Source organism: Calonectris borealis, chromosome 1 (genome assembly GCF_964195595.1).
Source record: "Calonectris borealis chromosome 1, bCalBor7.hap1.2, whole genome shotgun sequence".
In the NCBI taxonomy this organism is placed as follows: domain Eukaryota; kingdom Metazoa; phylum Chordata; class Aves; order Procellariiformes; family Procellariidae; genus Calonectris; species Calonectris borealis.
In genome coordinates this window covers 83,756,674-83,771,291 of record NC_134312.1, presented here as the reverse complement: position 1 = coordinate 83,771,291, position 14,618 = coordinate 83,756,674, and the positions used below count along the sequence as shown (strand labels likewise).

At 39.5% G+C, this 14,618-nt stretch overlaps 1 protein-coding gene across 1 annotated transcript in view; it reads right to left on the bottom strand.

The window, feature by feature from the left end:
- Nucleotides 1-682: 682 nt before the first annotated feature.
- The window catches only part of DYRK4 (dual specificity tyrosine phosphorylation regulated kinase 4), a 33,724-nt gene continuing 19,788 nt past the window's right edge, over nt 683-14,618 (bottom strand). Inside the window, exons 9-14 of the mRNA XM_075162887.1 lie at nt 13,082-13,163; nt 11,164-11,336; nt 9,941-10,001; nt 9,276-9,405; nt 5,495-5,649; nt 683-5,043 (exon numbers count right to left, since the gene is read on the bottom strand). Coding sequence (XP_075018988.1) covers nt 4,808-5,043; nt 5,495-5,649; nt 9,276-9,405; nt 9,941-10,001; nt 11,164-11,336; nt 13,082-13,163 — 837 coding nt within the window. The 3' untranslated portion in view covers nt 683-4,807. The remainder of the gene's footprint in view (nt 5,044-5,494; nt 5,650-9,275; nt 9,406-9,940; nt 10,002-11,163; nt 11,337-13,081; nt 13,164-14,618) is intronic.

Below are 14,618 nucleotides of genomic sequence, written 5' to 3'. Positions count from 1 at the left end.
AAGAGCTTCAATCTTCCTAGATTTTCCCTGCCACAAATTACTGTAATTCTTCAATACATTGTGCCTACCAATAATTTTACTATGACAATTCTGCTTTAAAAAAAAAAAAATTCTGGAAATAACATGACCAATCTCTCAGTTTCTCTGTCAAGTCTCTTTGCAGACTGAAAAATTCAAATGGCTCTAACCTGTCCAATCTGAGAAACATTAACTCTTTTCCTCATAAATAGATAGTAAAAGTTTGATACATAGATAAAAGTCAGCATTACAAATAATTTATACTCCTGGTTAGCACCTTGCCCCAGAGTAGATGATCCCTGCTTATTGACATAGATGTTACAGGAGTCATAATGTGTTACGTGTGCATCGTCCACTGTGAAATCAAAACAATGCAAAACAAGGCAGTGGGGAGCAAGCTGCAAAATCTCTGCTTTAGGTTTCTTGTACTTTGTTCTGAGAGCTTCTCAGCTGCATTGACTCAGTGAAGCAATTGCTAAACTCACTCTTTTTTTCAATGTAGTACAGACATACTGCTGTACTCTCACAGGTCCACTCTGCACTTCTGTAATGTAGGGTGCTTTTGGTTTTTTGTTATTTGGGTTGGGGTATAACCTTGAAGCACTCTGCTCCCAGGTTAAGACACAACGTTCTAGATATAAGCATAGACCTCACCACTGTCACACATTGTTCTATAAGATGTATTTGGTGGACTTATTACTCTTTTGTAGGAGGCAGGGTTAAAGAAGAGCCATTAGCAATGAATTCAAAATTGAATACAAGCAACCTGTAGTGACACTAGAAGGCACGGGAACACTAGTGAAGGATCTGAAACCAGTGTACAGGCAACACCTCACAACCAGCTGCACTTCAGCATTACGTGAATTGGGATTCTGGTGTTTCAGGATGGTTGTAGATGATATCTTTATCGACCCTGAATAAAAGAACTAACTTCAGGATCCAGCACGAGGAAGAGCATGGCACGACTGTTAGGATCCCCGTGATCTGGTCTGGGCTCTGGCAGTGACTGTGCATTTGACTTGCAGCAATTATACTTAGGCAGCCTCCTACGAGGGGTCATGAAGTGCAATTGTTGCAAAATGCATTCAATTCCAGAAAGACAGCAGGGCTAGGAGCATGCATTATCATTATTTTTTTACAGACAACATTTTCTTAATGAGGTTTTGTCGTTGTTTAACCTGGCAGGCAGCCAAATACCACACAGTCGCTCCCTCACTCCCCCCGCCCCCAGTGGGACGGGGAGAGAATCGGAAGGGTAATCAGAGAGAATGAGAAGAGGTGTAACGGCTTGTTCACTGAGCCTTTGTGTTCTCACAGCTTGATTTCCTAAAGATTTGTGTCCTATATCCTGTAAATACCCACTGTTGCAACAGTGCTGATTCCTGCAGCTTCTCTTCAACATAATTTCCCAGCATTTCCCCATACCGTGATGCCCCTTCTAGCCTTACACCCCTAATCAGTTATCTCCGCTGTAAAATTCCCAGCTCTTTCTATGTCCCACATTCCCTTATGGCTTTTGTTTGGCCCAGCTCCTGGTCAAGGGGCAGCATACCCTTACAGTGATGCAGAACCATGCATGTTAGATTGGACATTAGGAAAAATTTCTTTACTGAAGGAGTGGTCAGGCCTTGGAACAGGCTGCCCAGGGAAGTGGTTGAGTCACCATTCCTGGAAGTATTTAAAAGACGTGTAGATGTGGCGCTCAGGGACATGGTTTAGTGGGCATGGTGGTGTTGGGTTGACGGTTGGACTGGATGATCTTAGAGGTCTTTTCCAACCTTAATGATTCTATGATTCTATTCTATGTGCTCCCTGGGCAGCCAGCGCTCTCATGCTGCTCAGTGGGCCGGCAGAACTGACCATAACCATGTTCTCCTGCCTTTCCCTCACTGATTACACTAATAAGGTCTCATTCCTCTGTCAGCTGTAGTATACAGAAAGAAAATACTTTTGAGAACACTGTTCCTCTGCCTACCTCAGCTAATATCTGTTAATAAGTTGAAGAGCTCAGGGGAAGAGGACACCAACCGGAAGACAGGCAGATCAGTGTGCAGAGACAGACAAGAAAGCAGCTACGTCATTTTCTTGGCTAAAAATGGCACTATATCATACAGAAAGAAAACATGATGCATGGTTTGGGCTTTTCAATTAAACAAATTGATCACTTAGTGTTTCTTTTCTCTATGAGTCTGCTCTGTTACCAATCTGAGGGTGGCTCAAGCAAAGCAGGAGTTAGAGGAATCTTCTCAACATTTTGAAGGCTGTCCTCTTACAGCACAGAGAAGAGGATGCTACCTGTACCTATTGTGTCTGCTTGTTTCTGCAGTGGAATGTGAAAGCAGTGATGATATCTGAGGGCTAGATCTTTCTGCCAAGTAATTTCTATTTATTTCTGTCATCTCTGAAAAAAAATCCAACAGTTATCTAAAAGAGCCCTTATTAGGAAAGATTTTGAAGATGGAAATCACTGTGGAGGCTGAAGGAATTAAAAAAAGAACAGCAGGTCAGTAAGGAAGGGAAGACAGGAAATACACGGCAGCCAGCTAGCCACAGTGAAACGCAATCCATCTGCCTTCTGTGAACAGAAGAATAATCAAACTCAATTGCAGTCTCAGGTGGCTTTCTTACTTTTCCCTCAACTCTATGAATGCCTTGAAAAACCCATCAGCATATGCCATGAGAAGTAATATGGTGCTGCTTACTAAAAAAAGCTATTGAAATGTATTAATTGTGAAGAAAATGCAGCTCCAGCACACGAGCTCATACATCAAATGAGGTTTACAGCTTCATTAGGACTAAGCAATACTATCAAGAGCAGCTTGGTATAATTGATCCCAAGCCTTGCCTCTGAGGTAGAGCAGACAAATACACAATTAAGTGCACAATTATAAGAAGACAGATATTTTGACTTGGAGTAGCCGAAGCAGTCAAGTGAACGTACCAAAACAGAGATGGAGAATGAACAGCAACTGAATTGAAACAGTAGAAATTATAGTTCTAAGGATATAAGGATCTGACCTTTTATGTTAAGTGGTATCAGGATAAGTACTCTTGCTGTTCTTAGTCCACATTGAACCCTTGCACTTAAACATAAACCCTTTGCTTCTTATCTTCTGTGTTACTTGCAAACAAACAGCCAAAATATTTTCCAAATATCTGCAAAAACCTATTTGAATATTCCCTAAAACTGATGATAAGTCTAACTCCTTCATTCAGCTCCCACCAGGGGTGGGACTCATCTGTGAAATGTGATAAGGGCTCTGCCTGCATTCTACCAGATGCTCATCTACCCTGGGTATTCTGTGCAATCACCAAAACGTGGTGCATAACAGAACTCACTTTTCCTGGTACATCATTCTGGTGACGAATGGGAGCATTTCATAGTCTCCAGGAGGGTTCAGTTGCAAAGGAGTCTCCCTGAAGCCAGAGATACAGACAATAATGAAAGCTGGCCTGCTTGTCAGTAATGTCTGCATCACAGCAGGATGATATTTGGCTGCCAAAATACTCTTGTAATTCACTGCTCAATTACACTCCATAACGGGCTATTGCCTTGCTTGGGTCACTCATCTTCCAGGTGTTTCTTCATGAGTCCCAGGATTTGCCTGAAGCCAAGAGAAACGGTCACACTGCATTGTGCAGTCCATCTTCTCTGAGATGACTGTTGCCATTAACTTTCTATTCAGTAGGAGAGCCTTTTGTCGTGCAGTCACCTCTGTACCCTGTCAGATGGCTTGTTTACTCATTGTTGTATTAGAACTGTGTTAGGACCATTTTCATATCCTTTGGGTTTTCCTTTTGCACAAAGAGCCTGCGGGAGTTTGCTGTTATGGTGACTCTTAACACCTATGAACACCTATTTCTCTTGGGACAACTGCAATATCACTGCTACGGTCGCAGCTGCATTTTGTAGGACAATTTCTTCATTATTTCCTTTTAAATTGTGGTATTATCTATAAGCCATAGTAAAGTGTAAGAGTCATAATGAGGTAGGTGCTTTACAAGTGCAATGACAAGACAGTCTATCGTCCAAGAGCTAAATGTTTAAATTAATTAAACATAGAAATCATAGTGGTCATAGAAATCTGCTTTTTTGAGAGTATTAAGTTAAACTTCCTGTGGAGGACAATTTCCCTGAATCAAAACAGCTTGCTTTAATCCATCCTTCCTGTTGATACGAATACTGAGTGGAGTCTCTGCAGAAGTGGGCCCAGAATACCACTCTGTTGCTGCTAAAGAGCTAAAGAACATAATTTAGATTTCTAAATATGCTAAGAAGGTGTGACAATGGCTTCCATCTAGTGCCTCACTATAAAAAAGTGGGAGATAGAGACGGAGGAAAGGGAAGGTGCTGGGTTTGATTTCTCATATTTTTTTATACAGAAGTAAATCCAGTAATCTTATCCACAAATTATTCCTGATTTACGCTGATGTAAGTGAAAGAGTTCAGATTCTTCAATCAATGCATTTGTTCTTTTAGCTCCAGGAAAATCTAAAATTCGAAAATCTATTATAACATCAAGAATAAGCCACTCTCCACCTCTACAGTCTCCATTTTATTGCTGCTGGTTGTGAAGGATCTCTGATCACAACAAGGATGTAGATGAGGAAAATGAATGGTTTTCAAATTCTGTTTTGGCTGCCTCAACTATTTCAGGGTAAAATGAAAATTAAATATACTTACAATGTGCACAGCTCATGGACAGACAGATACAGCTTATATTCCTGAGTACAAATAACACCTACAAAATATACCAGGTATGCAACTGAACCAATCATCACTTGTGTATTACTTAATTGGTGGGAAAAAAAGAGAATTTTTTGGAAGAGCTGTTTCACCACTGTGTTCTGCTTGATCATTTCTTATAGGCTTTTCCATTTCATTCTCCAAATGTTTCTCTGGAATAACATGTTTTCTTGTGCTCTGCACATCATTTTCTGTTATGCCTGTGGAGGGTACAGTGGGAGTGAGTCTTTCAGCCAGTTCACTTTTCACTTTGTCAGCCGTATCTTTCCAGATATTTTCTGTAACAATAAATAAATAAAATGATAGGGTAACACTGCGGACTCTTAGCAGCAGATAAACACATGATCACCACAAATTCACAAAAAATCAGCTGAAAATTTTCTCTGGGATCTTACAACCACCATTGATGCATTCTTTAGCTCTGAAAGTGAAGTGCACTACGGTGTGGTGTCAGATACCATAATTATTTTGCTGTCAGTAGGGAAAAGATCTTTCTATGTGAGTCTTTAGTACTGCCAGTCTTCTTGCTGGCAGCCGCTATAAAACGTAAGTAATGGGTTTCTACAGAAGTGAGAAATAGTGGCTCTATCCACCACATTCCAGTGACCATCCATTATCTGCACACTGTGTGCTATGACCTCACCCTACTTCAGACAGATTATATCAAATATAAAGGAATACTAAACACTAATGTAAATGTACTTAGTTCTCCAGGTAACACATGCTTACGAATATTCTCTTTTTTCTTTTCTGGTGTAGAGAAAGAGCCATCACTCAGCTTCCTTGAAGTCTGTGTTTTCTGTTTTGCTCTGTATATTTTTGGTTCCTGGATCCATGCATGCTTCATTGCTTCATCGGGAGTCATGCGCAGGGCAGGTTCCCACCTTAAATCCATGGTAGACAAATAGTTACTTAACAGTAGCTCTAACTGAAAGTCAGTTTAAGCCAAAAGATTCAGCATTGTCTTCTGGAAGTCATGTCATGACGACATTTTTTGAAACAAAAAATTTTTAATTTATGTGATCTTCTCCATCCTTCTAAACTTTTTATTAACTTCAGCACTGTGTGCTTTGCTGATCAAACCTTCTGCAGCATCAAACCATTTTTAATATGCAGTTCACAGTGTTATTAGGGTAGGGACCCTACTGAATATTTGTTTCAAGGTTTTCATATTCTGTCAGTGCAAGCTCCAAGAAAGGGAACATAAATAAGACATAGGGTAATTCATTAAAAGATATGTCCTTCCTAATTTAACTGCATCTGAAACTACTGTAGAGACTTAGTGTAACAAAACTCATGTGAGATCTTATTATGGAAATGAAAGGTGATTTTTTTTGCAAAACCTCTACATTGACTTTATCCTCTCACAGGTTTCATTCACTCGGTTCTCACACCCACATACTCACAAGTGTTCTGGCCAAGACCACTTGTGTGTTACACAGAGGACAAGGGTTGTCAGCTACTGAGTCCTCATCACGTCTCTGGGGTTTTTCTTGATTGGTGATGATGTACTAATCTTTAGACAGATCTTTTATATCCTTTAGGAGTCACCTGCTGTTTGGGCATGGTCCTTCACATCAGAACCTTGCTGACTTCAGAGACTGGCAGGTTAGGCAGAATGTTAGGCAAGGTAGCTACTCATGGTCTGTTTTTCCTTGTATTTTGGAATATATGTTTGTTTTCCTTTCGGGTTAACAGGAAAATGAACAGCATATGTGATATTCTGCAACCTTGTTGCCATGCAATCACTGTGAGCTTTGAGATTTTTCACTGCTAGTCACCTGTGCTGTGGTCCCACCAGAGTGCAGGTTTCCTGGCTGTGACAACACACTCCCCAGTTTTACAGGTGGGAGCACTGTCCTGGGAGCACTGTCCTTTGTTACCGATACACACAGTTCTTTCAAACCCTGTTGTGCTGTTTCTTCCAGTGCTTAAACACACATACATTTTCCATTTGTACTGCACTCATATCAATCCTAATATTTCTGTTACTAATCTCTACATGAGTTGCAGACTATTTCATTCTGTTTTGTCTAATCTCAGTGCTGTCCAGAACTGTACAGAAATAATGTAGGAAAAAAAGATATTCTTGTCATCACAAGAGCTGAGTGAATTTTTTTTTTGTCTGATGTTTTCATCCACAAAACAGGAGTATACAAGTTGAACAAAACTATTTGTGAATTCATGGCAAAAGTATCAGGCTGCTTTGGATAGACACAGATTGGCAACTGAAAAAGACAAAATAGTTCAATTCTTTTTTGTCTCAAAAAGAGTTTTCATTTCAAACCTTACTTCATTCCTTTGAAAATTTAAACAAACCCAACATATAACATTTTTTTTCTGTGTGACCTGAAATGACATGTTTACACTTTTCTTTGCTTCACTGAAATTATTTCCTAAATGTTCTGATTCAGCCAGCAAACCAATGTGGACCAATGATTCATACAGCTTTAGCAGAGAACATTAAAAGCAACCTTCTTGTGAAACAGAGAGGGATGATTTTTTTTTTCCATGTCACCACAGGCCACAAGTTAGCATGGATTTCTTTAGGAAAGTACTACTGAACGGATAGAAAGAAACTTACAGTCAGTGCTGAAGAAGACACAAAATATTAGCCTTGCATAAGATACAGGTAACACTTGAAAAGGTATAGGACCAGCTTCTGCCGCCGTTACACAGTACAAATTAGGATACAAGCTCACCCCGAAAGCCTTACCGCACCTATGCAAGAGGTCAGTATTTAAGGCAACCAGACAAAAGTTTGTTCCTGCATGCTCAGTCTTTTATTTTAATGGATGACTAAAACCTCTCCCAAGCAAAAAGACCTATTAATAAAAGGACACCCCATATCAACAGATTCCATGGAGTCCCACCCTGTAAAATGCTTAGTAACCTGACTGCCTTGGAAAAGACACATGATTATGTTTGAGCCATGAAATAGTTTTGCTTCTCCCACATTATTATATTACATTATTATTCATTTATTAAAAAGTCCCGTTTACTTTGTGATGACAGATGATACGCTGGTGACACTAAATCAGATCTCTCTTCCTCCACACAAACACACGGACACTTTGCCATGACTCTCTCACCGTCAGTGTGGTTCGCTATTGGAACAGGTTGCCCCAAGAGGCTGTGGATCTCCCTCTTTGGAGATACTCAGAACCCGACCGGACAAGGTCCTAAGCAACCTGCTCCAAGTTTGCTCTGCTTTGAGTGGGAGGGTGAGCTAGATGACTTCCTGGAGGTCCCTTTCCAACCTAAATTATTCTGCGATAATTCTGTGATATTCTGTTTTAGAGAATCTATGGGATTTCTACCTTGTGTGAAGACTGTTAACAATGACATGTTATTTGCATTTAGCAGTTAACAAAAATGTGCGAATCATCAATTTCCTTTAAGAAAACAGCTGTGGACCACTTGTCATACTAGGTATTCAGCAGCAAAATCCTTGAAGTCAACAGTTTATCCTAGAAATTACAGGATCTGAGACAAATTAGGCTCTTCTTGCATTCTGAGCTCCAGTGATCTATAAAAATCCATTCCAGTCAAGAGAATGGAAACAGTCTATCAAATAATTCTTGAACTGTGCAATGTGACTGCTATCAATGAAAAATAAGTATAACTCTGATAAGGAGAAAAAGGGCTTAAATCAGCATGCAAACTACAAGGTAACACTCTGGTAACTGTGCTAAGTAATTCTTCATGCTAACTACCAGAGTCAAGAAGCAAGCAAACAATACCATTGATTCTGGAGTGGAGACATGGCTGAATGCCTTTTTATCCTCTGCTAAGGAGGAGGCCTGTGGTGTATTGGAACTAAAAAGAGTCTAATCTCACCCAAGGGAACATGCACGCAGAGAGCAAGATCTTTGTGAGCAGATACTCAAAGAAGCAGAACTGTTTTCATACATATACCACAGCGTATCATCTGATTGGCATTTCCAAGGACTAGCACAGAAAATATAGTCAAGCCATTCAAGCCAGCTAAATCAGCTCTAAATATAACTCCTGCTGAAGGAAATGGGAAGACTTTCTTCCCACTGGAGCAGGAGTTAATTAAATACAAAACCAAACTTTAGTCTCCAGATATACATTGCCTTGGGACAGTGCATTACCATTATCTATATTATCTGAACGAACCTTTATCTCAGATAAAACAGAAAGGATTTAATACAAAGGCATCAATGGGTAAAAAGCATTGTTTTTAGAGTTTAGTCTCCAGCATCAGAAGATGAAGATCTGCTTTTAGATATGATGATGTCAGCTTTCTTTTGTACCTTGGACTAATCCCAGATAGTCTTTTTCTGCAATGATTTCTCCCTGCAATAAGCTCTGAATAATAATAGTTATCCAAATGCTACTGTGACAAAAAAAAAACCAAAAACCAAAAACCAAACAAAACTCCCCACCAAAAAACCCCAACACATACAAAGATTTTAAAGGCACAAAAGAATGAAAGCAAAGTCAAAACTAGCCTACTGCATATAGGTCAAAACTATGAACTCACATTAGACATCCTTTCAGAAAATCCAAGAAACCAGCATCATGGGTTTTCAGCACTGTGCTTAGATCCTTGGAGTCTGGGCATCTCTTTTTTCCCTTGCTGTTAGTTATGGATTTAGGAAAACCTTTGGAATCTTAAAAAAATAAAGACATGCTAAAAAAATTACATTAAAAATCCTTACCAAATCTTCAAGAGTTGTAAAAACAGTACCCATATCCATTCCCCTAACTCCAGTTTTGCCCTGTTGGATTGATAGTCGGCCAGCATTGTGGCAAACAATATTGATTACCTCCTAGAGACTCCATCCTACACTCTGGTTTTTTGTTCATTTTGTGTAATTTCCAAAACCAAATTATACCCAGAGGAATGAACTTGATCCCAAAGCCCACTGCATTCCTTTTAGCAATAATATTTTTAAGGAGTAACAGTGGAATGGATTTCCCAATCCCTTCCCTGTCACCTTGGCAATGAGAGGCCCGTAAGACTTGAGGAGCACAGTACCAGGTTCATTTGTAGGCCTCATGTTACCCTTTTGCTCCTCCTGAATACCTCTGTCTGAAAGAAGTTTTGTCAGCTAAGAAGCAGCTAAGGTTCTCTACCAGAGATATTAACTAGTGATTAACTAGCAGGGAGGAATCCTGCAAGGACAAACAATCAGAAGCAGTTACCAAAGAACGTTCGCTTTCTGGATGCAGCCTGGATGAAATCAGCTGGTGGAAGACCCAATACCTTCGACATAGAAAATGAATTCACGGAGTTACTCTTCATTTCACAAACATACATAACAAATGTCAGGAAAGATGAGGTATTTCACCCTCCTCCATGTGAAAAGAAGCTGAATGTAGCAGCTTACTGTGAAATATCTACAAACCATTTCCTCTTGTGCCAGTTATTGTAGAAGGAATTAAGGGATTCCTTAGAGATTTCTTACATAGAAAATGTGATCTTATAAGGGATGAAAGTGGGTTCTTCACTACCATAGAAGACTCTAGGAACAAGCATCTCTGTTAATGACACATGTAGGAGGCCACATGGAGAGATGCTGTCTTTGAAAAATCTTGTACAAACTAACATGGCACTAGACGGATCAGAACTTGGGGCTGAGTTCAATATCACATTGCAGTTTAGTGATTGGTATGGAGTAACTAAGTAACTTGCTTTCATGGGTTAGTTTTGCACCTATTCTAATATTTGCACTGGGTAGGTGATCTGAGGTAGGAGATGTCACAGTACATTCCTAAAACTCTGTGAAAAACAGTTGCAAAAGTGACAGAGCCAAACTCCTTGGTAGGGGCAGACAGTATAAGAAGGGGCAACATCCACAAATTGTGGCTTGAGAAGCTCAGGGTGACTATTAGGAAAAACTTTTTCACCAGGAGAGTAGAGCAGCAGTTGAGCAGGTCACCCAGAGAGTTTCTACTCAACCCTTTGAGGTTTTCAAGATTTGCTAGACAAAGACACAGCTGACTAATCAAATGCTAGCAAAAACCTCTCTCTCAGCAGGAGTTTGGACTAAGGAGATCCAATTCAACCAACACATATTTCATTTCTAAGAGAAGATGAGCCTGTTATAATTGGATTGCTTTTCCTTCCCCTTAGATATACTTCTTCTGTTCTAACTTCTCCATACAAATTCTGACCAGATTATAATGTTTCCTTCATAAGCAAGACAGTGAGTATACAAAGCAGTGTTTGGCACATGAAATAGAAATAACAATTTTGCATTAGAGCCCATCCTTTCAAAGAGCCCTTTGGCTGTAATAAACCCCCCTCTAAAAGGCCAGCCCATAGACAAATATATTTCATCATCATCTCTTGACATTGCTCTTTGTTGCTGGCAGTGTAGTTTATCAAATGAGTAGGTAATTCAAAAGACAATCCCAAAAGTTACCTCCATGATGCAGGCAAGTTGGTCAACTTCATTTTCCCCTGGAAACAGTGGGTAGCCTGTGTAAAGCTCAGCCATGATACAGCCTAAACTCCACATATCAACAGCCATAGCATAAGGATGACCAAGAATCACTTCAGGCGAGCGGTAAAACCGGCTCTGAACATAGGTGTACACTATATCAAAACAGAAAATTAGACAAGAAGCAAAATACCATAAATGGGACAGAAATATGGATTCCAGATTTCACAGAAAAGTCAAATACATGTTCAGGCATCATATATCTACTCTATCCATTAGCTGCCATTACAGGATTGCTCACATAGGATCTGAAAACCTTTTCTAATTCCATCCTAAAATCAATGGGTGATATGATTTCCACTATTCTATTTGGAAATTGTTCTTCAGCAAGTTTTACCGAAAGAGATTATTCTACTAATGCTGTGAGTCAGCTTACTCCATGTTTATTTTCCTATTTGGAGGTCTTCCCCTTGCATCAATCAACAGTTCTTTATTATCACAGGCTTGCACTGTAGGAACTACTGGGTTCATTGAGACCTAGGGAACATCTCCTACTGCCTTCTGATTTCCCCCTTAATGCATTATAGCCCCACAGCAGAGATGCCAAAAGATCTCATTCCAAGATTTGGACTCATCATAGTGAGTAGACTAATTCTTTTTCTTTTTGACATTCAGACAACTGAACAGGATTACTGCATGCAGGCTCTGTTATATTCTTATTCCTCTCTCTCTGATGGTCACTTTGTTTATATTTCTGCACGTCTTTGCATCCCCCCATACTCAAGATCTTTCTAAAAGGGAAGTGCCCTGAAAAGTAAGTGATTTCACCAATGTGTGATTTCACACTAAGTGATTTCACCAAATCTCTACAGTTAGAGAGTACCATGGTAGCAATCTATGCCCTTGTGCAACTATGTAATTGTTGTCTGCTTTTTGTCATTCTTGTCACAAATAAATAGCTGATTTTTTTGTTTTCTACTCTCTAATCCTGTACCACTTTAAGAGTTGTATCAATTCTTGTTTCAGCTGACAGAGTCTCCTCAGCCATGCTCCATCTTTCCTTTCACTTGTTTTGTTTTTCAATTTGTTACTCTCTGCAAATATTTCAGGCTGCATCTCAGATTACATTCTACTCAAACATAGGCAAACCTAACATGATTATCCACTCCTACAAAACTGGGATGCGTAAATATCAATCTTCCATAGGAAAAACATGAACCATTTAAGACTAGGGGTTTTTTTCTAAGTTCTAAATGCAGTGCAGATTTCTTTCCTGGGTTTTGTTTTTTGTTGTTGCGTTTGGTTTTTTTTTTAAACAGATGATATTTGCATTCCTGATGGTGATATCATTCTTGCTTCACAATACGTCTATTAATGTTAAGATGTATTATTAGGTGTGTTTTTATATGGTCATTTCTCCTTTAAAAATTTTGTTCTTGTTATCTTCTGCACATTCTACTTAAATCTTTGATAGAAAAAAAATAAAACTGAACCTAGACTTTCTAAACTAAAAGCATAGTTCCCATTCCCCGTTGTATTAATCTAAAAAGTACCAATTATAATTTAACCATCCCACTGAGAAAGGCTTTCTGGACCTGATAAACTCCTTGTTAAGCAAAGTATTGGGATTATTCTCATAGGCTATTTCAGCTAATGCCTCTTGCAAATGCAATTCTGATTTCAACATGAGTAGAGGAGCTGGGACAAAGAAAAAGCATGGTAACAGCTTGCTTGTGTCCTACCAGTATTTGTTCCACCACCAATGGTTGAAGAGTTCATCAGATTCTAATTAGGGGCATAGGTCACTATATTAGCTCAATAAAAGAAATAGTTTTTCCACATTATTTAAAATAAAGAAAGCTTATTAAGAAAATTACATCAACTTGACTTTTCTGCAAACCTCTTTGGTGTTCATAGCAGCTTGATCCAAAATCAATAACTTTAACTGAACCTTGGCCTTTGTGGTATAATAATATGTTCTCCTAAAGAGAAAAAAAAAACACAGGGAAAAAAGGGTTTTAACACCACCTTAGGTTAGGGAACACTTTGGAAAATAAGCAATGCATAACACATTGGGTTTACACTTATCTGCGTAATAAAAGCTTCAAACTACAACTTCCTTGTGAATGCATTTGCTAACATGAGTAGGCATCCAGTAATAGGGAATTAATCAAAGCAGAAGGGAGATTTGTAAAGGTACCCAGTTTGAAGGCTAGTTAGACAGGGACCCTAGTCCCTCACGTATAATCCAAGCCACTGCACTGGGCAGTGTGTGGAGTTCTCAAGGCACCAGCCAGGGAGAATGCTTGACATGTGAGCAGAGTGAGCTCCCCAAAACTCGTTGTTAATCTAGTAAAAGACAAACTGCATCTGGTTGCATGCTGTGCAAAATTAACCAGAACCATCCTTTTTGTAACCACAAAAAGCCCCTGCCCCATGAATGAGTCGTTCTTCACAGTTCTTCCCTCGATTGCTTTCAACCTTCTCCAGACTCTCTGTGAGCATACCTCTCTCCACCTCACAACAGTGCGATGCAGAGATCCCAAGGTAGTGATGAATGGAAATGATAGGGTCCTATGGATTATTAGCTGGGTGCAGATGGGTACAGCTCTGTGTGCCTACAATTACAGCTTGAGAAGTGATTCTTAAACAGCTAGCTCAGGAATACTTGCACTGATGAGTAAACACAGCCTATTAGCTCTCTTCTGCAGAGTTCAGTTTTATCCTCATTAAAAATCTATCTAAATCAAGGATTTCCTTTGATTTCCTTTCTGATCATACAGACTTCTCCATCTCTCAGCAGAGAGATGGTTACCTTTATCAACCAGTTTTAAAGTGATTATACGTCAAAGCTTTGAAGGACTGAGCAGTTCCCAGGTTGATGCCATATAATGACAAAGTAGTTTCTTGGGTAATTAGTGGACTCATAAGGAAACACTGTGCGTGACAGGAGGGAGAAGCTGCTAGTGATGAAAGTCAAGGCAAGGACTGACTTCCACTACCCAAATGCTCTTGGTTCTGTTAGAGGAAGAATCATCCTCTCTCCGCAGCTAGCCATCCCTTCATGCTCATGGTAGGACTTTGTCTCTAACACTGAATCTCTCACAATGCAAGGGAGCTGATTAACTGCAAAACTAGGTTCTGGAGGCAAAACTAGGCTAGGTGATTACCTAGCATGAAATACAGAGAAACTCCATGCTCTACCTTATGTTGAGAAATGTCATAGGAGGCAGATGGAATACCAGATGTGAGTTTCAGGCAACATAAATTAAATTAATGAAACTGTACAATTGTAGAATGAGAACAAAATTCTCTTTTAGTTAACTCACTAAATGTTCACTAACATTTTACTCTATTTAAATACAGACTACACTCATTGATCTTGCCAACCTCATTCCTTGTCAGTGGCTGCCTGGAAACAGATTTCCCATTGGGCT